The sequence below is a fragment of the Culex pipiens genome, chromosome 3, assembly GCF_016801865.2.
Source record: "Culex pipiens pallens isolate TS chromosome 3, TS_CPP_V2, whole genome shotgun sequence".
Taxonomy (NCBI): Eukaryota; Metazoa; Arthropoda; class Insecta; order Diptera; family Culicidae; genus Culex; species Culex pipiens.
Genome location: NC_068939.1, coordinates 118866227 through 118892453, shown reverse-complemented (window position 1 = coordinate 118892453; position 26227 = coordinate 118866227). Strand labels below are relative to the sequence as shown.

The following is a 26227-nucleotide window of genomic DNA, read 5'->3' as shown; positions in this document are numbered from 1 at the left end:
GCGTGTAAGATTCCAAAAACTTTCACTTACCATGCTGCTTCGCCAGCACCTGCAGCAGCGGCGGAATCAAAAAGTCCCGATTCCAGATGGTGCTGGGCCACGGCGTCAGGTGCGTCTGCCGGTGGTCCAGCTCGATCACGTTGGACCGTTTCTTCGTTTTGGCGTGCGGTTTGACCGTCAGCGGCACTGGGGCCTTCGCCGCCGGATCGGCCACCGACGACGACACGTTGGTGCAATGTTTGGACCGCTTCAGTTTGCCCCGATTTTCACCGGGTTTGGGTCCCGGAGTGGTGACTTTCGGAGGGGGCACCACCTTTTCCGGTCTCACCGCGGTCATTCCGTTGGTTTTCTTCGGGCCAACGGGAGCGTTGGTTCCACCTCCGCCGCCACCACCATCCCGGGTGTCCGGCCGTTGGCGGACAATTTCCGTCTTCGAAGGTTGCCGCTGTTCTTGGTACTTGGGCGCCGGAAGGGGAACCGGTTTTCGGTTTTGTTCCGACTTTGTGGTGGCCGCCGGGGCCGGTGGTGGCTGCTTGGTAGTGGTCACGGATTTGCTCGAAGTGGACACCGTGGCCGGGGAGGAAATTCCGAACGGGTGAGCAAAGTAGAACATGCAGATCGGGGCCGGACTCTGGAAATAAGGAAATTAAGAAAGAAAGAGGTGAACATCTGGGAAAAGAGTTGAAACCATTCAGAGTCAATTATGATGGCTAGGATAAAGCAAACAACTCGAGTCTATTGTGAAGCACCTCTTGAGTAGTTTGTGCTCGAGTTGAGTAAGTACTAAAGAACACCGTCATGCTCCATAAACACCCGAGAGTGAGCGCAGATGGTTTGATTGCCCTTATGGTGCTTGTCTTGGAATGTCTTAATAATTTGCAAATAGAATCATGGCAAATTAGCTGGTCCATTGAGTTTCTAGTAGTTCGATGGCCTCATCATGATAAGATTGATTTAAGGAACTTATAAAGTTATTTGAACAAGAATCATCTGCTGCTAAATCATTCTCCTCGTTTGAGAAACTTTTACTCAGTTTTTTTGGAAAATTTTGTTATTATTTAATTTTGAAGTATTACCCTATTAGTGTGTTTGTGTGGGCTTTTTTAATCTATATAATGTCATTTCAAAAACCAATTAAAACCAGTTAATACCCATTAACGAAAACTTTTAGCAAAGTTAAAAAAGTTGAAAATGGATAATTCTCCGAAATCGGAAAAAGTTGCTCCGACTCCTCTTCGATTTTCGATCCCTAATCAATCAATTCGACTGATTCGATTTTTGATATAAATGAAAAAATGACCCTTTTGGGTTCTTTTATATTCGAAAAAAACATTAAATGTCACATAAAATGATATGTTTCACGATTTTTGACAGTTGCGTTACGGGAAATGGCAGCGATTTTAAAACTATTTTTCAGGTTTTTTAATGAAAAATTCGTTTTTACAATTTACAATTTTACACAAAAGTCCTTTTGACACCAATTTTGTACACAGTAAAAAAAATCTGTGTAAAATCGCATGCAAAAGCTTGCACATCACCTTTGTGAGCAAAAGCATGTAACATCGTATGAGAAAATGAGTACACAAAAAGCATGTTCCGAAGAAAAAGATCAGGTCTGCTCACCCCAAAAATAACATCAATCTGGCGAGAGTCAAAAAAAATACAACATGTCAATCACATAGGGGAAGGTGGGGCACAGTGTTGCGTTCCTCACGCGCTCACGCGCTCGTGAGCGCTCACTTTTCGCTCATTCGTGAGGAGGAGCGCTGCGCGAGCTAGCTCACGTTTGCCCGCGCTCACGTTTGCTCCGATTTTTTCAGCTCGCGTTTGCTTCACGCTCGCGCTTGCGCTCATATTTCGCTCACGGAGCGCTCATTTTGGACGTGTCGCTAATCATTAAACGTTTTTGAGAAAGTTTTTATTTCAATTCTAGATGAATTTTTTTGCTTGAGGTGTAGTAGGGCTGAGGACATATGATTTTGTGAACAAATTGTATGATATATGAATTGGAATAGCTTATTTTCATCAACCTTGTTTTAAAATAAAAGGTTGAATTTGCAAGAGTCAAATCATTTTTTAGACATACAGTTGAATGTATAAATATTTTAGAATTTAAAAGCCTTATTGTAGCAGAGAGGTGAGGAGGGAGGGGTATAGACGCCTAAATAAAAGGGCCTGTAAACATTAGAAAAACTTACAAAACAATGAATTGATTCAAGAGGATTTATGCATTGGTAAGTTCGATTCAATGTTAAATGCTTCGTTGATTAAAATATAACATTAAACTGTTTTATGTACCGTCAGTGGGGGTGACATTGGGTCTGGGGGGTGAGATGGGTCAAAGTGATTTTTTACGGATTTTACCATTCCTCAGATTCTTCTCAATGAAACTGGATTCTGCTAAAAAGGTTGTGTAGGGGACATCTTAAGATGACTTCGCTGAAAAAATCTCGTTCCTATAACAAATCCGGTTATTTTGGCAGCTGTCTAAAATTGAGGTACGTTTTTGGCCAAAAATGACCTCTCGGAAAATCATTTTTCTAATATTTTTGTTGCGATTGCTCAAAAACTACCCAAATGTTTGAAAATCTCCACTTCAAACATTGTCAATACGATTCCTTCGAACAAGAAACACTTTTGGATGACTTGTTTTTACCATATCGTTGTATTTGAGCATCATTTTAGTTCAAACTATTGGCATTAAAGGTAGTGTTCATCAAAATTCCCCATATTTTGGGAAAATGTTAGTAAACTATCTAAGAACAAATCTACGTTGAAAGATTTTCGATGTTATTTAAATTGTTTTTGTTATTAAGAAATTACAAGAGGTGAATCGTTTTTTGACCCATAGTCACCCCCACTGACGGTACCTAATCAGTGTTTTGACTACATTTCCAGATTGCGGGTCAGAATTAGCTACTATTAAAAAAAAAGTTATTCCGTTTATTAAATCTTTAAATGATTCAGTGATAAGAAATGGATGATCATTTCTATAAGGTTAGTCTTTATTTGGTAGACGTTTCAGAAAATAGGGTAACAATTTTGAAACAGTTCTATTTTTAAATATTAGCCTAAAAATTGCTAATGGTTGAAATAACCCTTTTGACTCAAATCAAATAAATTGTCAATATTTTTCACCACAAAAAGGTTGGCTCTTCTTCCAACAAGTGGATTTTATTCAACACTTCCGCAACCAAACCTCTGAAAATATTCAATTACAAGTTATATATGATTTTTTGAACATGAATGATTGTAACTGTTTAAAAGATTATTCAAAAAAATCAAAACATACATAAATTGTCATTTTTTTGTACATAACAGCAATACTATATGGTCAAATATGGATTTGATTTGTGAACAAATAGTGCATCTCTTCACGTCAATGAATGTTTACATTATGAATTAAGTTTTTTGTTAATTGTTCGAAAAATGTCTAGATTTTAAATAGAACGTAAATTTCGGTTCGCTGACCAAATCCATTTCATTGCATACTTTTGTTTGTTCGACCACTTTCTTGTTTGTTTTTGCTGCCTGTGCTGAGATAGTTCTGGAAACTTCGTTTCAAACAGGCAGATGCTTCAACAGGAAAAAAACAACTACCTACTTTGGCTCACCAGCTCACGTGAGCGCAAAACGCTCCGGTGAGCGTGAGCGAGCACGAGCTACCTGATAAAAACTCACGCTCCAGCTGGAGCGAGCAAGCCTTCCGTGAGCGCTCGCTCATTCGCAACCCTGGTGGGGCAAGACGACCATATGGGGCAAGAGGAACAATCGCTCGTACGGCCGTAATTTTTACAATTTTGATTATTTCCAGTATGAGGAATTGTTGCTATCAATTCAATTAACTGATTCTACTGCCACATAAAGCCAAAACGACGTAAACGCCGCGGGGCATAAGATTTAATGAAGTTTTTTTTCAAAACCTTCTTTTCGTATAATATTTGGAAAGTACAAAATAAGGCTTAGGGTTCGTTTAAGGCTCATTTTATCAAAATGCTATTCTTCCTAGCCCAGTAGTGTCCCTACCAATGACTTGCACCTATTATAAAGTATGATTTAACTTTTGGTTATTTTTGTTGAGAGCTTTTAAAAAATCTTGTTCAGGTGGGGCAAGTGTACCATATGAATTTTTAGTATGGAAAAAGTACAAATTGCTGCAACAACATATTTTATTAGGAAATAATTTATGTACTTAAAAACTGATAAACAACTGTTAAAAAAATTGTCCATACAAAATATAGTGATATTATGAAAATTTCCTTTTTTCATCCAAGTAAGAATATTTTTTCGTAAAAAGGATCAAATTTACTTTTTAATCTAAAAATGAAAGAAACCTTTCAAATACATTCTAATCTAAGTGCTAACAGTTCAATTGTTAGCAAATAAACATGTTGTTTCGTACATTTTTCCTCTTGCCCCAACGGGTTATTCGTCTTGCCCCACTAGTTGAGTAGAACGTACGGAAAATCAAAAAAATTAAAATCAATTTTATATCAAAGTCTTAGTCAAGACCTGGAATAAGATGATTATAAAAAAAAACCGACAGTTTTTTTAACGTTTTTAATGGGTTATCACGAGCATTTCCTTAGCTTGTTACACTTGCCCCGCTTGCCCCTAATTTGTCAGCGAAGTTGCAGGGCTGCGGAGTCGGGTCATATTTCAAGCGACTCCAACTCCGACTCCGGCTCCGGCTTTCAGATCCAACCGACTCCGACTCCGACTCCGGCCCACCAACTCTAGCCGACTCCGACTCCAGCTTTCAAAAAATGGTTGGCTCCGACTCCGACTCCGACTCCACATATTTTTAAATATTTAAAAGTTAGTTTACTATTATTTCGAAAACATTGATAAATAGGATTATTTAAAAAATCTCTAGGTGGAAAAAACCGGAAAAAAGTTTCTAGATTTACAAGTTTTAGACGTTACTGAAACAGAAATAAAAAACGCCAAAAAAAAGCTAAAATATAAAATATAAAATTGTTATTTTTTTAATGATCATTAAAAGAAAGCTGGCATTATTGATTGATTTAACATATACATTCAATTTGCTCACTTTAATGTTGACATTTATAAGAAGCACAGTGACTATCATAGTCACCTTGTATTATTAAATAACAATTTTAAACGAAACTATTTTTTCAAGCTGAATTGAAATTTTTAAGACGTACATGGACATCACGTCAAGGCTGAAGAAGTTTATTATTACAAATCAATGTATCTAAAAATATCTTCGTGGTAAGAACACTTAAGGGGTTCTTTTCAAATATCCGTGACCTATAAAATATATTACCTCTGAATTTTGGATTTATTTGAATTTTTAATTTTTTTAATATATTTAAAAGGAGGCGCGCGATACTTCTGGCATCTTCACCTACAACGAAGCTTTATGAATGTTCGTGCGCCTCCATGAAAATATATGAAAAAATTTAGAATTGGATAAAAAACAAAAATCCACAGGATAAAAATTTTCTAGGTCACGGATATTTTTTTATCTTGAAATCCTGTCCTATTCTGAAATCCTGAGATTTGTTCAACGATAATTTGCAACAATATCAAAATAGTTTGCCTAAAGATCAACATTCTCAGACACTTTAAATTTTTTGTACAGAGTTATAAACAAAATGCGCATGCTGAGTTCCGAGTAATAGATTGTTATAATCGTTCAATATTTGTTGGAAGAGTTATCCTGTCAGTGATTTTTTTGTTTTCGATTTCCATAAATAGTGATTATTATTTATATTTTTTTGATGTACCTCGTAACTTTTTTCCTGAACATTGATTTACTTAAAACCACCAAGACATTCACTATCGGGGTATAAGATGACTGTGTGTGTACTTTTTACAGAATGAACCAGATTAAATTTGGTCAAATTTGAGATAAAAGGGTCCATAAATATTGGCAAAAGGATGCAGTCAAAAACAATTTAACATTTCTGACTTCAAAACCAATATTGTTTTTATTAATTTATTTTTTGAGTTATGATAATACTACATGCTTGGGTAAGAGCTAATTAACAGGTTATCATTTAATGATCTCTAAAAAAATAAAAATGGCATCGCAACGCATGCAACTTGAAAAAAAAATTAAAATATAAGAAGTTTTATAAATTAATCTGTTTTAATGCAAATACTAAAAAATAAAAATATTTTTTGTTGAATTTAAGATAACTCCGACTTTAGCTCCGGGTAATCAGAAATTTTCGGCTCCGACTCCGACTCCGACTCCAGCTAATAAAATTTAGTCGACTCCGGCTCCGACTCCGACTCCAGCTGTTCGAGTTTTTACGACTCCAACTCCGACTCCGACTCCAGGCTTCCCAAAAAGACCCGACTCCACCGACTCCGGCTCCGACTCCGACTCCGACTCCACAGCCCTGGAAGTTAGTTTGCTGTGAGGAAATTGGACGAGCTTTCCACAAAAAATTGCCAAATTCTCTGTTTTTTACATTTTGACAAAGAACTTTGTCCTAAGGTTTCTATACGTGGTGTCAATCCAAAATTTTCGCGAAGCGAAAACGTTACGTGACGAATTCCCCTCTCGGCAAATTTCCCCTCTAAAGTACACGCTGGTTGGTCGAACAAACGTTTCCCAATCAGTCAATCGAGAGACGTGAGATTGATGTATCTAAAATTACCCCCACTCCACCTCATAATTTTCGGATCGTCGACGGGGCAACAAAACTAAACCTAAGCCAACAAAACTCGGCTCGGTTGGTCCCCATAATTCATTCTGTTGCTGGACGTCGACGAGTCAACATCAGGAGCAGATGGTCTGGTGGCCCGGGAGCAGATGGCATGGATCAACCAAGACATGCCAGCCGGCATTAGAAGGAGTCGATAATTGGAATTGGCCACCACCTGGAGTGTTCGGAGGCCCCGTTGGCTGAAGTGTTCGTAGTGGCCACAATCCGGAGTGGCCGGAGGCCCCGGGGGTATTCCGATGGGGGGACATTTGCGAACCATAAGAGTAGGGGCAATATGGGTATCAAACTTTATGGTTTTTGATACTGGATATGAAATTTGACATTTCGGCAGTAATCGCCACAATCCGGAGTGGCCAAAGGCCCCGGGGATGTTCCGATGGGGGGATATTTGCCGAACCATAAGAGTAAGGGCAATATGGGTATCAAACTTTATGGTTTTTGATACTGGATATGAAATTTGACATTTCGGCAGTAATGGCCACAATCCGGAGTGGCCGGAGGCCCCGGGGATGTTCCGATGGGGGGACATTTGCCGAACCATAAGAGTATGGGCAATATGGGTGTCAAACTTTATGGTTTTTGATACTGGATATGAAATTTAACATTTCGGCAGTAGTGGCCACAATCCGGAGTGGCCGGAGGCCCCGTCGATGTTCCGATGGGGGGACATTTGCCGAACCATAAGAGTTGGGGCAATATGGGTATCAAACTTTATGGTTTTTGATACTGGATATGAAATTTGACATTTCGGCAGTAATGGCCACAATCCGGAGTGGCCGGAGGCCCCGGGGATGTTCCGATGGAGGGACATTTGCCGAACCATGAGAGTATGGGCAATATGGGTATCAAACTTTATGGTTTTTGATACTGGATATGAAATTTGACATTTCGGCAGTAATGGCCACAATCCGGAGTGGCCGGAGGCCCCGGGGATGTTCCGATGGGGGGACATTTGCCGAACCATAAGAGTATGGGCAATATGGGTGTCAAACTTTATGGTTTTTGATACTGGATATGAAATTTAACATTTCGGCAGTAGTGGCCACAATCCGGAGTGGCCGGAGGCCCCGTCGATGTTCCGATGGGGGACATTTGCCGAACCATAAGAGTTGGGGCAATATGAGTATCAAACTTTATGGTTTTTGATACTGAATATGAAATTTGACATTTCGGCAGTAGTGGCCACAATCCGGAGTGGCCGGAGGCCCCGGGGATGTTCCGATGGGGGGACATTTGCCGAACCATAAGAGTAGGGGCAATATGGGTAACAAACTTTATGATTTTTGATACTGGATATGAAATTTGACATTTCGGCAGTAGTGGCCACAGTCCGGAGTGGCCGGAGGCCCGGGGATGTTCCGATGGGAGGACATTTGCCGAACCATAAGAGTAGGGGCAATATGGGTATCAAACTTTATGGTTTTTGATACTGGATATGAAATTTGACATTTCGGCAGTAATGGCCACAGTCCGGAGTGGCCGGAGGCCCCGGGGATGTTCCGATGTGGGGACATTTGCCGAACCATAAGAGTTGGGGCAATATGGGTATCAAACTTTATGGTTTTTGATACTGTATATAAAATTTGACATTTCGGCAGTAGTGGCCACAATACGGAGTGGCCGGAGGCCCCGGGGATGTTCCGATGGGGGGACATTTGCCGAACCATAAGAGTTGGGGCAATATGGGTATCAAACTTTATGATTTTTGATACTGTATATGAAATTTGACATTTCGGCAGTAGTGGCCACAATACGGAGTGGCCGGAGGCCCCGGGGATGTTCCGATGGGGGGACATTTGCCGAACCATAAGAGTAGGGGCAATATGGGTATCAAACTTTATGGTTATTAAGAATCTAGTGAATCTTGCGAAAATTTGGACCAGACAATGTAATCGAAAATTTCAACAACCATCTTGCAAAGTTCTTTGTCATACTGGTCATGTGTAACATAACCACCTGCACCTTTTTATTTTAAAAACCGCTGTCCATGGTGACCATGGAGTTCGGTGTTGTAAACATTTTTCGTGATGTTTTTTTACAATATTTTAGGATATATTCACAAATTTTTTGAACGAAAATAAACCGTGTACTCACTTTAAAATCAAAAAATCTCATAAAAATTGAGTGTATTTTTTCAGGAAGCCTGAAAAATTTCCTACAAGTTTGTCTGTGGCCACTGGGTATGATGCAACGGCTTCGAAAAAACGCAATATTTACATTACGAAAAAAAGCAATATTTTAATAATTTTCGCCCTTCTCAAATGTCATTCTCGAGTGCAACTGACATATTGTGTGTTTATATAAGCATAGAATAACATGTCTAGAAAATTTCATTGATAACGGAGAGGGTAAAATAAAAAGTACCTGCAAAATTCTTGTTTTGGGCAGGAAATGATCTCAAACTAATCTCGTTAATACGGCAAATACACATTTTTTAAAATAAAGTTTGGATGGAAGGGGGTTAATTTTAAATTAACGTTTTTAAACTCACCTGCAATATTCTGTACACGGTCGTCGCCGTAGAATTTCCTTCTCGAGTATCGTTTCGCTTCATCTTGATTTATTTTTTTCTCAAAATTACTTTTTTAACAAACTTGACTTGATTGTCGCAGCTTCACAGAACAAACATTTTCACATATTTTTATATTGACTTAATTTGATAAATGCACTTTTCTAGACTGAAAACTCCATCATATTTTTCATTTCTAACTGCACACATTTCCATCAAATTTACACTGATTTTCTTCTTTGGTAACAGGCATTTCACACTTTGTAGAGGGTATTCACACCGTATTCCATATTCCGTGACTTGTCACTGTCGCACCATAACCTGTAATAAACTTTAGATGTGCCCAAAACACTTTGTATTCAGTTGTCAAATTTCGTTTATAAAAACAAATTTAATTTGGTTTATTATTGAAAGAATTTCCTGAAAGTCGATTGAAAATATATTTTAATGAGTTTAGTTCAAAATTAGGGGAAAGTTATGTTATTTGCATTCCCAAATTCCATCACCCCCCTCAGGAATGCCAGGGCTGCAACTCGCAAACTTTTAACTTCTTCCCCAATGTGGGTGGAGGAGTAATTGGTTGTTTAATCAATGGTCCCCCGTGATCGTAATTGGTAACGCAGGCAACACCCCCGCCAATGTTTATTGGATTTTTACAGCCCCTCAGCGGTGAAGAGGGCACAAACATTCTGCAAAGTAGGTCAACATCGCCGGGCGGTTTTTTTTTCTATGCTGAACTGCACACAAGTGCTGCACTTTATTTTTCACCCTGGGAGAAAAAATCCTTCACCAAAAGGGCAAATTTGCGCCAAATCGCGTGTCGTAAATTTTTTTTTCAGGTGGTTGATGAACCTGCCCAACTGTGTGGGTGGTTTGATTGGGCGGGTGGAAAATTTCAAGAACACTTCGAGGAAGCGATTTCGATCGGGGATTTTCCAATGATTCTCAGGTGTTGTCCTCCACGCAGGGAAAGCAACACCTCTTAATGAGAAAAGTTTCTTCGCAGTTCGCGTGAGAAGTGGTCATTTGTGCAACACCAAATTCAATTTAAGTTTATCCCTTCGAGATTGTTCGATCTAATTTGCAAGATTTAGTAACTTTTTTCATGATGAACAATTTTTTCAAGATTACTACTATTCAACCTAAATCGATCGACTAACAGATTGTCCATAAATCAGCCTTTCAGAAAAAAGCGTTCAATTTCCATTTCACACTTGAGGAGCTTCTTCGTGCACGTGCCGTCGGTGCGCACTCACCGTCACTCGTTGGATTGATTTCACAGACTATGTTGCACTAGAACTGATAGCTATCATACATCAATTTAGCCCCGCTCGATTAGGGCCCGACTAATCGTTTTATGTCTTTTGCCTTTTACTGGCAGGGATGCTCTGTTTTGAAAAATTGTACCATCCTTTAATTGTTAGAAAACAATTTTAAAAATAAACATGAATTTAAATAAAAAATTTATAAGCTTCAAGTTAAATCATTGCAAAAATCTTTTCAAAAATTGTCTTAATATTCTTTGAAACTAAACTAAGAAAACTTAGAACATAAAATAGTAAAACTCTGAAAAAATTAAAATGTCATCCTTTTACAACACATCCCTGATGTAAATTTCCAGCAACTTGTGCAAAGATATGGCATCATCATGATTAGTGTTGGGGCATTTACCGTTTTTTCGTTTTTGTTGTTGATGTTTTGGTCGGGGAACCGCGCGTTGGCGGTGTCCATGGTGTTGTTGCGTCGTTTTGCTATTACATTGCTTTATTGTTAATACATTGAACAGAATTGTTTTTCACGGCATTTACTTTGAAGGTGAAAAGTTTTTGTATCCTTTTTCGTTGGATAAGTTGTGATCAATAATAACGGAATTTAACCTAGTTTTGAAATTTAGATTTGATACATTTTGTAAAAATTTAAAAGAGAAATTTATAAAATATTTTAATAACACATTAATAGTATTGACTTTTAAGATTCAATGTTTTTTTTTTTTTAAATAAGGCCGTTGCAAATATTTTTCAATGTTTATGTTGCCCTCCTTCAAAATTGGTCCGAAAAATCAGGTAGCAAAAAAAAACTCAAAAAACTTCGAAATTTCCATGAAAATAAAGGTCTAATCAACAGAAAACAATCTGAAATGCATTTTTCTGCATTGATGATCATATTTAGGATGTTTGGGCTCGTAAAAATGTTTAGAATTCTTGTAAAATTCCAATATAAAGCAACGCGAAAACTTTTTTTTTGCAATAAATAAAATTTTCCTCATTACTGAGATATTTTGGAAACTAATGATTTCGAAACAACTGGACAGATGTGCAATGCATTTTAAAACCCCTTTTTCATTAAAATGTTGAAACCATGGCTCCTTATTTAATTTTGTTAAACATTTTTTAAGTTAAAATCAACATATATTTTTAGAAAACCCGATTTAATCACACCTGGGGTGAGATAAACCTTTCTTACAAAAGATTATAACAATGGTAGAACTTCTGTCAATTCACAACATCGACTATATTTATTAATAACGTCAGCACAAAAGAAAGTGAAATTATACAAAAAATCTTATGGTGAAAGCAAAGTATTGTAAATGATATGTTTTTCATTAAAAACGCAATTTTCATCGAAAGAATATTTTTAATCGTACATATTCTTAATCAAATAAGTGCGAGCATAGCAAACTTCCCATGCGCCAGTGTTAACGCACACCACGGCTTTAATTTTCTAGCTTCGGTACGAGCCCGCGTCGGCTCGTCGGTTCGGTTTCGTGTCTGGCACTCACTCGTGGCATGAACCCAGCGTATGAGCCATTCAGCTTCTATGAAAGTGAGAGAGTCAGAGAAAGCTATTTTTACAACCGCACCACTACACACTCAACCGTGAGAACCTTAGGTAGATAGCCATTGGCGTCACGAGCATTGAAAACGATATAAACGATGAAAAGCTTAGAAAGCTCCTATTGGAATCCAATGTACTCTATTATATAAACTTACGAAATCACGAAAAATGAAGTCTACTTTTAGACCATTTTAGGAGCACATGAGAAAAAATTGTCACAAGAGCTTTTGCATAAACATTGGACAGTTATGCAAAAACGGACAGGGCAAAAGAAACCGAAAACCTACGATATCTTACATGTAGGAAACATCGGTAGACAAGCTACTACAAACGAGTATATCTCGAGCCACAAAATATATGCGCCAGCATTCTCGCGCCAGTATTCGAAGCTCAACTTGACAGCTTATCGACGTGGCGACGAAGCGTCGAAAATCGATGCAATGTGATTTTTTTAGTGATTTTTCCGATTAAAATGCATGCTGAATCGTCATATTTACGAAGAAGAAAATGTCCAGCCATAAAGTAAAACCTATACCTTTCTTTAGTAAGAAAGGCAAAAAGTAAATCGTTCTAAAAATTGATCGGGATTGCCGATAGATGTCAAATTTGTTTCAGATGCTCAATCATGGTCTGGTAGAAAGAAATTTTGGACGAAATTAAAAATGAAAAATGTTGGCTTTTACCTTCTTTTTAGGGATTTCAAACAGCTTTTTAGGTTAATCAAACAGCTCTAACTCCAGAACCATATTATGAATCTTGATGCAAATTTGGGAGGTTGTAGAGCTCGAAAATGCAATTTTTGAGATAAATAAAAGATATGAAAAAAAATATACAATATTTTTATTAGAAAACTGTGTAATTCGTTGAAAACTCTTGCCACATCCAAAAACAGATGGATATTTTTAAATTCGACCTAAAAATGGTCCGGGTTCAGCACACCAGCTTTCAAATGCACTTGGAACAATCAATATCGAAAATAGGGAAGCCGAGAACTACGCGACACAACATTTTGCGAAATTTTACCACACACGGACATCACTCGAACTCCAAGTTATTTATTTTTTCAAAATTCGAGGGTTGGAGATAGACGAGTTCTGTCAAGGTGAATCGATAGAGCGTCGAAAATCGATGCAGTGTGATTTTTTGATGATTTTTCCGATTAAAATTCATGCTGAATTGTAATATTCACGAAGATGAAAATGATGTCCAGCCATAAAGTAAAACCTCTACCTTTCTTTCGTAAGAAAGGCAAAAGGTAATATTCAACCAACAAAAATGTTGTAACCTCAAAAACCTCAACTTTTTTTGTGTAAGGCCGTTGCAACACTTTGAAAAATATTTGCAGCGGCCTTACTGTGAAAATGAATAAAGCATTTTGTGGTACTTTTTGTTTCACAATTTGGGGATTGAAATTTATTATTTTTTTTTCAATATCCCCCATCTCTTTCAACCCTTGGCCTTGATCAGAGTCGAGGGACAAAAACTTTACATAAAATTTGTACCAGCTTTACTGTCATCTACGCATAATTGTCCCATGTCATTTTTGGACGATTCTGACTTAAACATTTTTTAAGTTAAGTTCGACTTATAAATACTTTTAGAAAAACACATAAATTCGAGTACTTCTCATGAAAACCACGCCAAGTCACTAAGAATGTAAAAAATGACTGCACATTAGAGTGGTTAAAATTTGACTTTTCACCTTTCAATATAGGGCTTAAGGTACGTTATCCATTAGTGGACCCCTTTCCTATAGTGGACCCTCCGAAGGGGTTTTGATGAAAAATTCAATAAAATCACAAATTCAAGCGTGTTGTTGTCTACAAATCATTTATTTGACATGTTCAGCATCATTTAAAATAATGTTGACTGACATTGAATTGTCCTTTTCATCAAAATAAGTGTTTTGAGTTCGACACCTGAAATCAGCCATGGTCACTAGCATTTTCACAACAAAACTGCATTTATATTTTATGATTCCAATCATTTTTTGACTGATTATTTAACTTCAGCAAGTCGAAATAATGTAAGTTTAAGGATCTTTACTAAAATAAAGCGAAGAACTGCCATTTTCGAGCAAAAATAAGGGGGTCCAATATACAATAGGACAACGAAATCCAAACTTTTCCAAAAGTGGACCCCTGTTAATTTAACCTTCAAAAATGAAAAAAAAAACTGTGTATTCAAGCAAAAGCTTCTCTAAAACATACAATAAATGCTTGTTGTTATCAACCTAAACGCATATTTTTTTCAATTATGAGTATAAATATAGGCAGCTGTTTTCATGTTAAAAGTACCAAAAATGCTGAAGCCGTAAGAATTTATGATTAATCAAAACTATAGTTAACTGTACTTAATTAAAGCATTATAATTGCAGTTTAAATGATATTTTATAATGATAAATCAATAACAAAAAAATTTTTTAAATAAATTAATTAATTTTAACAGCAACTGTAAAAAAATCTATTATTTAGTTTCGGTCAACCATTTATGTTATTAATGTGGAAAAAATTGCATCAAGATTACTTTTTTTAATTATTTTAATGTTTATAGTGGTTTTTGAAACGTTTTCTCTAATCTTTTTCGGAAATAAATGTGTTTAAATGTCTGTTAGGTTTTTTGTTGTTTAAAGCCAATTTTGTTAACAAAACATATAACAAATATTTTGTTTATAATGAAAAGTGAGCAAAATCCATTTTTTATTCATTATATCTATCATTAGACCTACACCATGCATCAAAACATCAAATATCGGTTAAATTTGGTATCAAAATAACAGTTTGCCTATCCAGGTTTTTAAGCGAAGATGGCGTTCGAATGGTGAACGCCCGTAATGTCAAAATCACGCAGTGGTACCAACATTATGAAACAAGTGTGACACGGCATGACAGCCATACTTTTTTTCTAATGTTGGTGCTACTGCGCGATTTGGACATTCCGGGCGTTCACCATTCGAACGCCATCTTCGCTTAAAAACCTGGATAGTGGACCCGGGTCCACTATAGGATAAGGGGGTCCATAACAAGGCCAAATTTTTTTTTTCAAATTGCTATTTTTCTGCTCAAAATCAAATAACTGATGAAACAAATAGTCAAAATTGTTCAAAAGACTTCAGATTTCATTGTTTTGTACAAAGGGTTATGAAAAAATGCTTAAGATATTGAAAATTTGTGAAAAATGTGCCTCGGCTCTACTAGGGGGTCCACTAATGGTTAAAATACCCTATAACGACTATTTCACGGTCACTACATTACTCGTCTCACCACTTCCAGGAAACTCTTTCACAACCATATCAACTGCTGATGAAACAAAATCGATCGGTCACACCTGAGCAATTCTCTACGAAATCGGTCTTTTTTCTTCAATTTTAATTTTTGTATTTTTTAATCCGACTGAAACTTTTTTGGTGCCTTCGGTATGCCCAAAGAAGCCATTTTGCATCATTAGTTTGTCCATATAATTTTCCATACAAATTTGGCAGCTGTCCATACAAAAATGATGTATGAAAATTCAAAAATCTGTATCTTTTGAAGGAATTTTTTGATCGATTTGGTGTCTTCGGCAAAGTTGTAGGTATGGATATAGACTACACTATTTTCAAAATTTTCACAACAAGACTAACATTTTAAAAGGGCGTAATATTGAATGTTTGGCCTTTTTGAAATGTTAGTCTTGATTTGAAAATTCCGAAAATATTTTTTTCGAAAAGATCGGAAAATTTCACAAATGTTTCATATATTAACATTGAAAATCGGACCATTAGTTGCTATGATATTGACGATAGAAAATGGTGGGTTGTTTGGGTGAAACTTAGAAAACATCAATTTTCCTGTTTTTAAACCTTTGCATTGCAATATCTCAGCAACTAAAGGTCGTATCAACAAAGTCCGAATAAGCAAAATATAGAGAATTTTCTCAGCTTTTCAAAAATATTTTTTTCAAAACTGGGCAAATACGTGCACTAATTTAAAAAAAATGAAAAACTGCTACTATTTTCAAAAAAGTCACTTAAATATGGCTATAACTTGAAAACGGTGCACTTTATCAAAATTTCACTAAAGTACTTTTTGATTGCAAATTTAATTTTACATCGAAAAATGAAGTTGAAAAATTTTTACGACCAAAATTTCGATTTTTTGAAAAAATCAGTATTGATTAAAAAATTCATAACTCGGTCAATGATTTTTTGCACAACCTGGAAATTTCTGAAAAGTTGGCATTTTATGTCCTCTAAAACATATCAAAAAATAAAAAAAATTAAAAATAGTGTTTTTTTGTAAATCAAGTTTTAGTGATAAAAAGTTAAATAAAAAAATCACCAAATTTTTTTTACCGTGTATTATTTTTTTCCAGTGTAGTCTATATCTATACCTACAACTTTGCCGAAGACACCAAATCGATCAAAAAATTCCTTCAAAAGATACAGATTTTTGAATTTTCATACATCATTTTTGTATGGACAGCTGCCAAATTTGTATGGAAAATTATATGGACAAACTAATGATGCAAAATGGCTTCTTTGGGCATACCGAAGGCACCAAAAAAGTTTCAGTCGGATTAAAAAATACAAAAAAAATCGAATGACCGAAATCCTAGAGAACTGCTCGCCTGAACTTTGATACCCATTAATTTGCCCCCGTCACAAACAGACGAGACCAAAACAGACCCGGCGTCCCCCAGTTTGTCACTTTGGTCACTCTCTACAAATTCTAATACCGCCACGCCGGAAGCATCCAATAATGCACTTTTAAACTGATGCCGCTCAACCAGAACTCGCCCCCACCTCTGGCGACTGTTTTTAGAACTTGAACGCAGATCGTCACCGCCGCTGGTCACGCCGAACTCCCGGCGCTCGTGACCATGTAACGGAGAGTGATGGAAGTAGGGGAAATCTACCCATTTTAATCCTAATAAGCGGTCGTGTTTGAATGATGCTGGATAATCTAGAGTCTCCCTTGAATTTTACTAAAACCAAGTACACCAACGAGTAGAGCAAGTTTTTGTGAACATTTCTGTTTATTTTCACTTTCACTAAAAGTTATTCTATTTCTTTACCAAGCATTTAACAAAAAAAAATTCCCAAGGGTATTCTAATCGAGGCGAATGCATTGGGCCACGCCCATTTTTCTAATATCGGCTTAGTTCTTTTTTCTTCCAACACTCTGTCTAGTGTTGCCATTTGCGCTGACAGTTCAAACGAACACTCACGAAAAGTGGCATTTATAGGGAAAGTTTCCTGGCATCGCTGGCTGTGCTGCTGGTGGTGTTGACGGCCAGCCTTTGTTCTTTTTTGCCTTCGTCTCTCGCTCGGTTTTCTTCAGCCTTCGATTTGAATGCAAAGTGAAAATTGAAACGTCAAACGACTTGACGCGTTTGTTTTTTTGATGGCGCTTGCTAATTTATTACATTTTTCGGGATTATTCTTCAAGTGAGTGCCTTTCTAATGATCAAAAGAACATGTTGCCGGTAGTTGGAAGCAATTTCATATCTTAAGCGCCGTGAAAAAGTAAGCGAAAGTGAAAAGGTAATTTTGGCGATATTCATTAAGCGTTTGAGGGATTCTCGTGTGTGTCACTGTGTGTGCCAACAAAATGATGAGAAGTGGTCTCGCAAAATACAAATTATGATCAAAAGTGCATTAAATGTGATCTTTTTGGCCAGTAAGTGGCATACATTTGCGTGCTTACTCGAGGCGGTGCAGTTGCTGGTAAGTTTATAGCCCAAATAGTATTTTTGGAGCTTTAATCGAGCATCAAACTCTCCATATGACGAAGATAGGTGTTTGATTGGAAAGGGTAGATTTCCCCTACATCCATCAACTTTAATTTTTTTTACGTTGAACTTTGTTTTATTTTCGAAAAACAGATTTTTCTTCCACATTTTCAACACTTCTTCAATGGGTTTCTTCTTCTTGTTTTTCCGACAACACCCGCAACGAACACAACATCCAAGCGGGCCATGTTTTGGGACTATTTTTAGGCCGATTTCGACGGGTTTTGGACCACCGCTGACAACACAGCCGTTGACGGCGGCGCCGTCGATCGCTGGTTGATGATCCCGCCAAGATGCATCATCTTGAAAGATGACTCCCTCGCGAGGGATCAATGCATCTTCGTTTCACTTCTCGTACGATGATCTTCGACGGGCTTGCGAAAGACACTTCACAGAGTTGCAGCACTCGAGGAAATTCCGTTCGCGGGAAAGGAAAACTTTAATCGATCACACAAGAACCCGTTGGCCAACCCTATGCCAACGATGTACAAGAATTTCTGCTCACAGTGCAACCCCGGTAGTTGGACATCGCGTTTTGACGTTTCAACGGATCCCGTACAGCGCGCAGCATTGTCATCACTGATGACAGCTGACAGTTCCGCCGATTGCAAAGTGTCGCACGACCGAGGTCCCACTGTACCAGAACTTAATCCACACCGCGCGGGTTACGACGGAACAGACCACCCGTGGCAATCCGTTGGTAGCTAGGTGTGTCAATGCACTCGATGGCCCACCAAACAGCAGGCCACCGTATCCTAGACACTGGCACAGGTTCCCTCCCCCGAACTCTTCACTTGGGAACTCCGCAACCGCGCGCGCTTGAGGAATGCTCGAAAGTACGTTTGAACTGGCCAAGATCTCCGGGTGAACTGACAAACAAAACGGCGGCGGCCGGGAACCTGGTCGGCCTACCCGGTGAGGAATTTTGGAAGTGTAAGCGCCGTGGGGTTGTGGAGTGGAGTTTTTGGGTGAATGAGGTTCTTTCATGGTAGTCTGGTCTGTGAGGTGGAGTAACCCTTTAGGTGACAATAGTTTTATTGCATTAAAATTAGGACTAAAATTAGGTTTGATATGCTGCTTTTAGTTTTAAGTTTTTAGTTTTTAGTTTTTAGTTTTTAGTTTTTAGTTTTTAGTTTTTAGTTTTTAGTTTTTAGTTTTTAGTTTTTAGTTTTTAGTTTTTAGTTTTTAGTTTTTAGTTTTTAGTTTTTAGTTTTTAGTTTTTAGTTTTTAGTTTTTAGTTTTTAGTTTTTAGTTTTTAGTTTTTAGTTTTTAGTTTTTAGTTTTTAGTTTTTAGTTTTTAGTTTTTAGTTTTTAGTTTTTAGTTTTTAGTTTTTAGTTTTTAGTTTTTAGTTTTTAGTTTTTAGTTTTTAGTTTTTAGTTTTTAGTTTTTAGTTTTTAGTTTTTAGTTTTTAGTTTTTAGTTTTTAGTTTTTAGTTTTTAGTTTTTAGTTTTTAGTTTTTAGTTTTTAGTTTTTAGTTTTTAGTTTTTAGTTTTTAGTTTAGTTTTTAGTTTTTAGTTTTTCTAAATCTGTTCATACCGGTGGAGTCTCGATGTACATCGACGATCGTTTGACTCATGAAATTGTATCAAATAAAACCGTTGGCGCAAACTGGTTTTTGTCGGTTGATATAAGCAACAGTAGTTTCAATGGAATTTTTGGCGGTGTTTATCACTCTCCAAGCAGCAGTGATAGGGACTTCGTTGAATGTTTCGAAAGTTGGCTGCAAGAAGTGGTTGTGGAGGACAAAACGAATGTAATTGCAGGAGATTTCAATATTCGTTGGGGGCAAGGTCCGTACTCTCTCGAGCTTAGAAATGCAACGGATGTAGCTGGATTAAAACAAAAAATAACAGAATATACTCGTAGCCACGGTGGAAGTAGATCGATAATTGATCTGGTGTTTTCTAATATAGATGAGTGCGATGCCAGTGTTGTTGAGGAATTCAAAATTAGTGACCACGAAACAATCGGTGTGTGCGTCCCGGGTGCACTAGTTGTCAGTTTGCCAGATAACAAAAAGACGTTTGTGTCATGGAAGAAATATTCAAAATCTCGTTTACAAGCCTTGTTAAGAAGTGATGTCACCCTGCAAACTCAAGAAGTATCAGTGGATGCAAAAGCGAAAGTTTACAGCTCCTCGTTGGTAAAAGCAGTATCTGAATTGACGGAAGAACGAGTTGTGAGAGCGACTAGAAGCAACGCATGGTTTGGATCAAGTTTACAGATGCTGAAACAGCAGAGAGATGATGCATACAAGACGTACAAGCAGACAAGCAGTGAGGAATGCTGGCAACGGTATAAGATCCTGCGGAACCTTTACGTCAAAGAGCTACGTAATGCAAAAAACGGCTCTGTAAGGCAAGAAATCGACCGGTGTAGTGGAGACTCTAAAAGGCTGTGGAAATGTTTAAAGTCGCTGATAACTCCAGGAGGCATGAAGAAATCGTCAATTGTTTTTGAAGGTGATGAAGGTGGTTCCTGCTCTGATGAAATGACGGCAAGAAAGGTTAATAAGTTTTTTGTAAAAAGTGTTGAGGAAATCCACAAGTCAATACCAGCGCCTCAGTTACCAGAAGTTTTAAGTTTGCCTCCCCAAAATCTATTTGATTCATTCCAGCCAATCACGATGGAGAAGTTGATTGAGATAGTTGCGTCGCTAAAAAAATGCTCTGGTACTGAAAATATCACCAAACAAGTGCTGTTAGACTCATTGGGCATTGTTGGTGGTAAACTGTTAGAGATTGTTAATGTTTCGCTACAACAAGGTGTTTTCCCGAAGGAATGGAAAAAATCTACTGTCATACCGATTCCAAAAGTTGCAAAATCGACAAAACCAGAAGATCATCGACCGATAAACATGCTGCCATTGTATGAAAAAGTGTTGGAAACTGTCGTGAAAGAACAGTTATTGGATTTCATAAACCGTGAAGAGATCTTGTTGACCGAACAGTCTGGTTTTCGTAAAAAGCATTCCTGTGAATCAGCGTTGAACCTGTTGCTGCTTAAGTGGAAACAAGCTATTGAGAATAAAAGGACGATTCTTGCTGTTTTCGTAGACCTCAAGAGAGCGTTTGAGACAATCGATCGCCGTAAGCTGGTTGAAGTTTTACGACGCTATGGAATAGCAGGGAATGTACTCAAATGGTTTAGCAGTTACTTGGAAGAACGAACGCAAGTTACTTTGTTTAATGGTGTACTATCTCCGGAAGTTGCAGTTGACCTGGGTGTTCCACAGGGCAGTGTTTTGGGACCGTTGTTGTTTATATTGTATATGAACGATATCAAAAAAGCGTTACAAAGATCTGAAGTGAACCTGTTTGCTGACGATACTGTAATTTACGTCACTGGAAGCTGTCGCGAAGAATGCTGTGAAATCCTGAATGCTGAGCTGAATGTGTTTGCTGACTGGTTAAAAAGGAAGAAGCTCAAGTTGAACGTGTCGAAAACCAAGTGTATGCTGATAACTAACCAACGGAGGGACGACACTGACGGAACAGTTTACATAGATGGCGAAGTAGTCGAAAGGGTTGATGTGATTAAATATCTGGGTGTTATGTTAGACAACAAGTTGAACTTTGATGAGCACATCAACTATACGATTAGGAAAGCCGCTAGGAAACTGGGTATCATGTACAGGTTGAACAAGTACCTTTCTTTTGATAACAAGTTGATGATCTATAACACACTTATTGCTCCCCATTTCGACTACTGTGCCTCTATTTTGTTTACCGCAACACAGCAACAACAGAAACGTATGCAACTTCTTCAGAACAAGGTGATGCGTTTGATATTAGGATGTGAAAGACTAACACCAAGAAGTTTTATGCTTGACTGCCTACGATGGATGTCAGTTAGACAACGTGTAGAATACAATACTTTAGTTTTTATTTTTAGACTGACAAAAGGAATGGCTCCACAATACTTGACGGATACAATAGTTTATGGAAGTGATGTTCATCAACATTTTACTAGACAGGCGAGAGAAATTAGGTTGCTCAACTTCAAAATGACGTCTACGCAGAATTCACTTTTTTACAAAGGATATCGTTTGTTTAATATGTTACCTGAAGCAACAAGAAACTCGGACAATCTACGTGATTTTAAAAAGTTTTGTAAATCTTTTGTAAGGCAAAGACCACTGTTGTAAGTGACTGCAGAACATTGACTGAGGGTGGCTGTGACAGAGAGTGTATGGTTTAATTGTTTGTATGTTTGGATTATTGGTTTGTTTGTTTGCTCTCTTAATCGGTGCACGTCTCAGTGAATGAATGAAAAATACGTTGTTGGGCCGTATATAAGACATGCGTGTGGAATTAATTTACCAGTACCCAATGTTTAAAGCAACCTGATAAGTGTTGAGGATGGAAAAAGAGAGACAAGGATGGGCATACACGGAAGTTGAGTAAGATGATAGGATTGTCTCCAAAATTATCGAAAGATATCTGCTCATAATCCTTCCATACTACAAAAGATGTGTATGGGTAAGAGGTGGGCCTTTAAAAAAAAAAAAAAAAAAAAAAAAAAAGTTTTTAGTTTTTAGTTTTTAGTTTTTAGTTTTTAGTTTTTAGTTTTTAGTTTTTAGTTTTTAGTTTTTAGTTTTTAGTTTTTAGTTTTTAGTTTTTAGTTTTTAGTTTTTAGTTTTTAGTTTTTAGTTTTTAGTTTTTAGTTTTTAGTTTTTAGTTTTTAGTTTTTAGTTTTTAGTTTTTAGTTTTTAGTTTTTAGTTTTTAGTTTAGTTTTTAGTTTTTAGTTTTTAGTTTTTAGTTTTTAGTTTTTAGTTTTTAGTTTTTAGTTTTTAGTTTTTAGTTTTTAGTTTTTAGTTTTTAGTTTTTAGTTTTTAGTTTTTAGTTTTTAGTTTTTAGTTTTTAGTTTTTAGTTTTTAGTTTTTAGTTTTTAGTTTTTAGTTTTTAGTTTTTAGTTTTTAGTTTTTAGTTTTTAGTTTTTAGTTTTTAGTTTTTAGTTTTTAGTTTTTAGTTTTTAGTTTTTAGTTTTTAGTTTTTAGTTTTTAGTTTTTAGTTTTTAGTTTTTAGTTTTTAGTTTTTAGTTTTTAGTTTTTAGTTTTTAGTTATTTGTGTGTAGTTATCTGTTTATTTGCATAGATATATCACGGATTTTTTTGAATAAATATTAATTTAAAAATAACCGACCTCCAAAGGGTCCCTTCTAATGGTGTTGGAGGTGTGTTGTTGTACACATTATTTTAAAAATATAATCGTTCCACCACAGCACGACATCATCATCATGGCAACCAGAACCGGCAGCGTCGCGACGCTTTCCCGATGCAGCTGGAAGCAAACTTTGTTTTGTTGCCGTTCTTGGCCCCCCCCTTAGCGTTGTAGTATTAGTTCACGTACACCGAGACGAGTGGTTCGTGGTTTTGCATCAGTTTGTCTGTCTCTGTGGTGCCGTCCAAGCATAAAACAACAGAAAAACGCAAGTGGTTTGACGATATGCAACCGGTATGGGGTTATGTTGGATGTTTTCCTCCCTCATTTCCAACCCCTCTTTTCCGCAACATGCACCTTGTTTTATGTTCTAGTCTGAGTCGTTTGAATATTTATTGATGCGTACAGCCAGCTCTCCCCTTGCCCAATTTGAGTTATGTGGCAAAATTGAACTATCAATGTGAAGGATTTTCCCCACTTTTGACATGAAGAATTTCGCTGCTCGATTTGACCTAATTTTTTATCAGGGAATATATTTTGGTTGTTGATCTACGAATCTATGGTAACATCAAGTTGGTATTTCACACTTCTGGGTAATACTGTTCAGCTATGAATGAATCACGTGATTCTACTTGGGCAGACTTGATGATTGGAACAACAACAAACCAACTGATTAATTTTTCAATCATGACATTTTATGAGCTTTGATCTTTCAAGCCTGTTTCATTTTACTTCCTGGACTATCCACCGCATCCTAAATAAATCATTGTACAATCCATATCAAATCAAAACCGCAAATGGCCGAACACGTGTTCAGATGATATTTCGATCAAAATGCACTTCCATGTAACACTAAGAAATTTATAAGGTGTTTTTTTTTGTTTCAACCTGCAGTGTTATTGGAAACTTTAGGTTAAGCAAGTATTAGATTGAATGTAAGCTTATGGTTAAAAATTTAAATTACAAATAAAAAAACGCATTTTCCAACTGTAAACAAATCTTTGAATATGTTTACAAAAAAAACATTAATGGGGCCTTAAAAGAATTATATATGTAAATTTTTGTGTTAAACGGTAAAAATTACGCTTGAAAACCATTTCTGGTTAGCGTTTCATTTTGTTTAAGCCGTTGCAAATTTTTTTCAAAGTTCATGTTGCCCTCTCTCCGGCAAAATCAGGGAGGAAACAAAAATGGTTCAACAAAATTACAATTTTTTATGATAATAGAACCTCTATTTAGGGTATTTTAACCATTAATGGACCCCCTAGTAGAGCCGAAGCACATTTTTCACAAATTTTCAATATTTTAAGCACTTTTTCATAACCCTTTGTACAAAACAATGAAATCTGAAGTCTTTTGAACAATTTTGACTATTTGTTTCATCAGTTGTTTGTTTTGAGCAGAAAAATAGCCGTCTGAAAAAAAAAGTTTTTTTTGCCTGTTATGGACCCCCTTTTCCTATAGTGAACCCGGGACCATAATCCGATTGTGGACCCGGTTCCACTATAGGCAAACTATTATTTGTTTACCACATTTAAGCGATATAATGAATAAAAGGCGGATTTGTTTACAAATTTGGCTTTAAACAACAACAAAAAAAAACCTAACAGACATTTAAACACATTTAATTCCGAAAAATATCATAGAAAACGTTTCAAAAACCACTGTGAACATAAAAATAATTCAAAAAAGTAATTTTGATGCTATTATTTCCGAATTAATTACATAAACGGTTGACAAAACTAAACAATAGATTTGTTTCCAGTTTCTGATGAAACCACACATGTTTATTTAGAAAAAAAAGTTTTGTTATTGATTTATTATCACAAAATATCATTTCAAACTGCAATTATGATGCTTCAGTTAAGTACAATTAACTATAGTTTTGATTAATTATAAATTTTTACGGCTTCAGCAATTTCGGTACTTTTAACATGAAAACAGCTATATTTATCAAGGGGTTGGAAACTCTTAGAGCTATAATTATTACGTTAACCAGTATATCAAAATATATGTTAGTATACTTATTATTTCCTTTGCATATCGCCAGTAGGGGAGAGTGGGGAGACTTGATCCCCTTTTTTTGTATCGCACATAACTCTGTTAATTTCTCACAAAACTATAAACTTTTTGCATGAATTGAAAGCTTAAACATTCATCTATGTTTGGCTTATAAGGGTATTTCATCAGATGAACAATTCGAATCATGCCAAGCGCTTTAAAAAAATATTTTAAACCGGCATTTTAAAAATGTTAGGGGTAACTTGATCCCCCTTTCAACATTTGCAGAAATCTTAAGCAAAATGTTTCCTATTCATCCAAACTTTTAATTTTCTATAAGTTACAGCAATTTCACATAAAACCTGTACGTTTGTGTTCAAAATATAAAAGTTTAGTATGTAAAATATTTAAAAACTTCAAATATTATTTTTTAGACCAAAATTAAGCATGTTTACAGAAGCTGGAAATTTTTGTTTACAAAACTTTTGAAAAAAAGTTCAAACTGCAGTTAGTTATTTACAACTATACTAAAGGAAACTATGTACGAAAACCCAGCCCAATTAATTAATCTTGAGGCTGATTCCAGTGACTGTAAAAATGCAGGGATCAAGTCTCCCTAAATGCACTTTTTTAAACAATTGATTGTAAAAATAGTATGACGATAAATTTAACATCAAATGCGTAAGGGTTTTGGAGTTGATAAGTTTATCAAACAATTCATGTAAAAAAATATTTTTTTTGAATAATTTTCGAGTGTTTTCTATAGATATCAAAACAAAGAAAAAAAGATCTCTTGGACGTTTCTTGCAGCTCGTTTTAGAAAAATGTGTGTAACTCAATCTAAACATTTTATAATTTTTTGCTTTGTTTTCTACAATGAGTTTTAGTTAATTTCGCACAACTTTCTAGAACAAAGCTAATAGTTTTACCCACATGCTGACGAGATACAGGCTTGGGATCAAGTGTCCCCGGGGATCAAGTCTCCCCACTCTCCCCTATACTTACCAATATACTGAGAGTATTTTAATATACTAACAGTTTATTGCTTTTAGGTTAGTATACTAACAAGTATACTGGAATATCGTTAGTATACTCAGTATTCCTAAGTTATATTAGAGTTTCCAGCCCCTTGATATTTATACTCATAATTGAAAAAAATGCGTTTAGGTTGATATCAACTAACATTTATGGTATGTTTAAGAAAAACTTTTGCTTGAATACACAGTTTCTTCATTTTTGAAG

At 36.4% G+C, this 26227-nt stretch overlaps 1 protein-coding gene across 1 annotated transcript in view; it reads right to left on the bottom strand.

Moving 5' to 3' along the window:
• The window catches only part of LOC120413947 (uncharacterized), a 132307-nt gene extending 115425 nt beyond the window's left edge, over positions 1-16882 (bottom strand). Inside the window, exons 1-3 of the mRNA XM_052710913.1 lie at positions 16671-16882; positions 9196-9544; positions 31-631 (exon numbers count right to left, since the gene is read on the bottom strand). Of these exons, the coding sequence (XP_052566873.1) occupies positions 31-631; positions 9196-9258 (664 nt within the window). The 5' untranslated portion in view covers positions 9259-9544; positions 16671-16882. The remainder of the gene's footprint in view (positions 1-30; positions 632-9195; positions 9545-16670) is intronic.
• Between the last annotated feature and the right edge of the window lie 9345 nt (positions 16883-26227).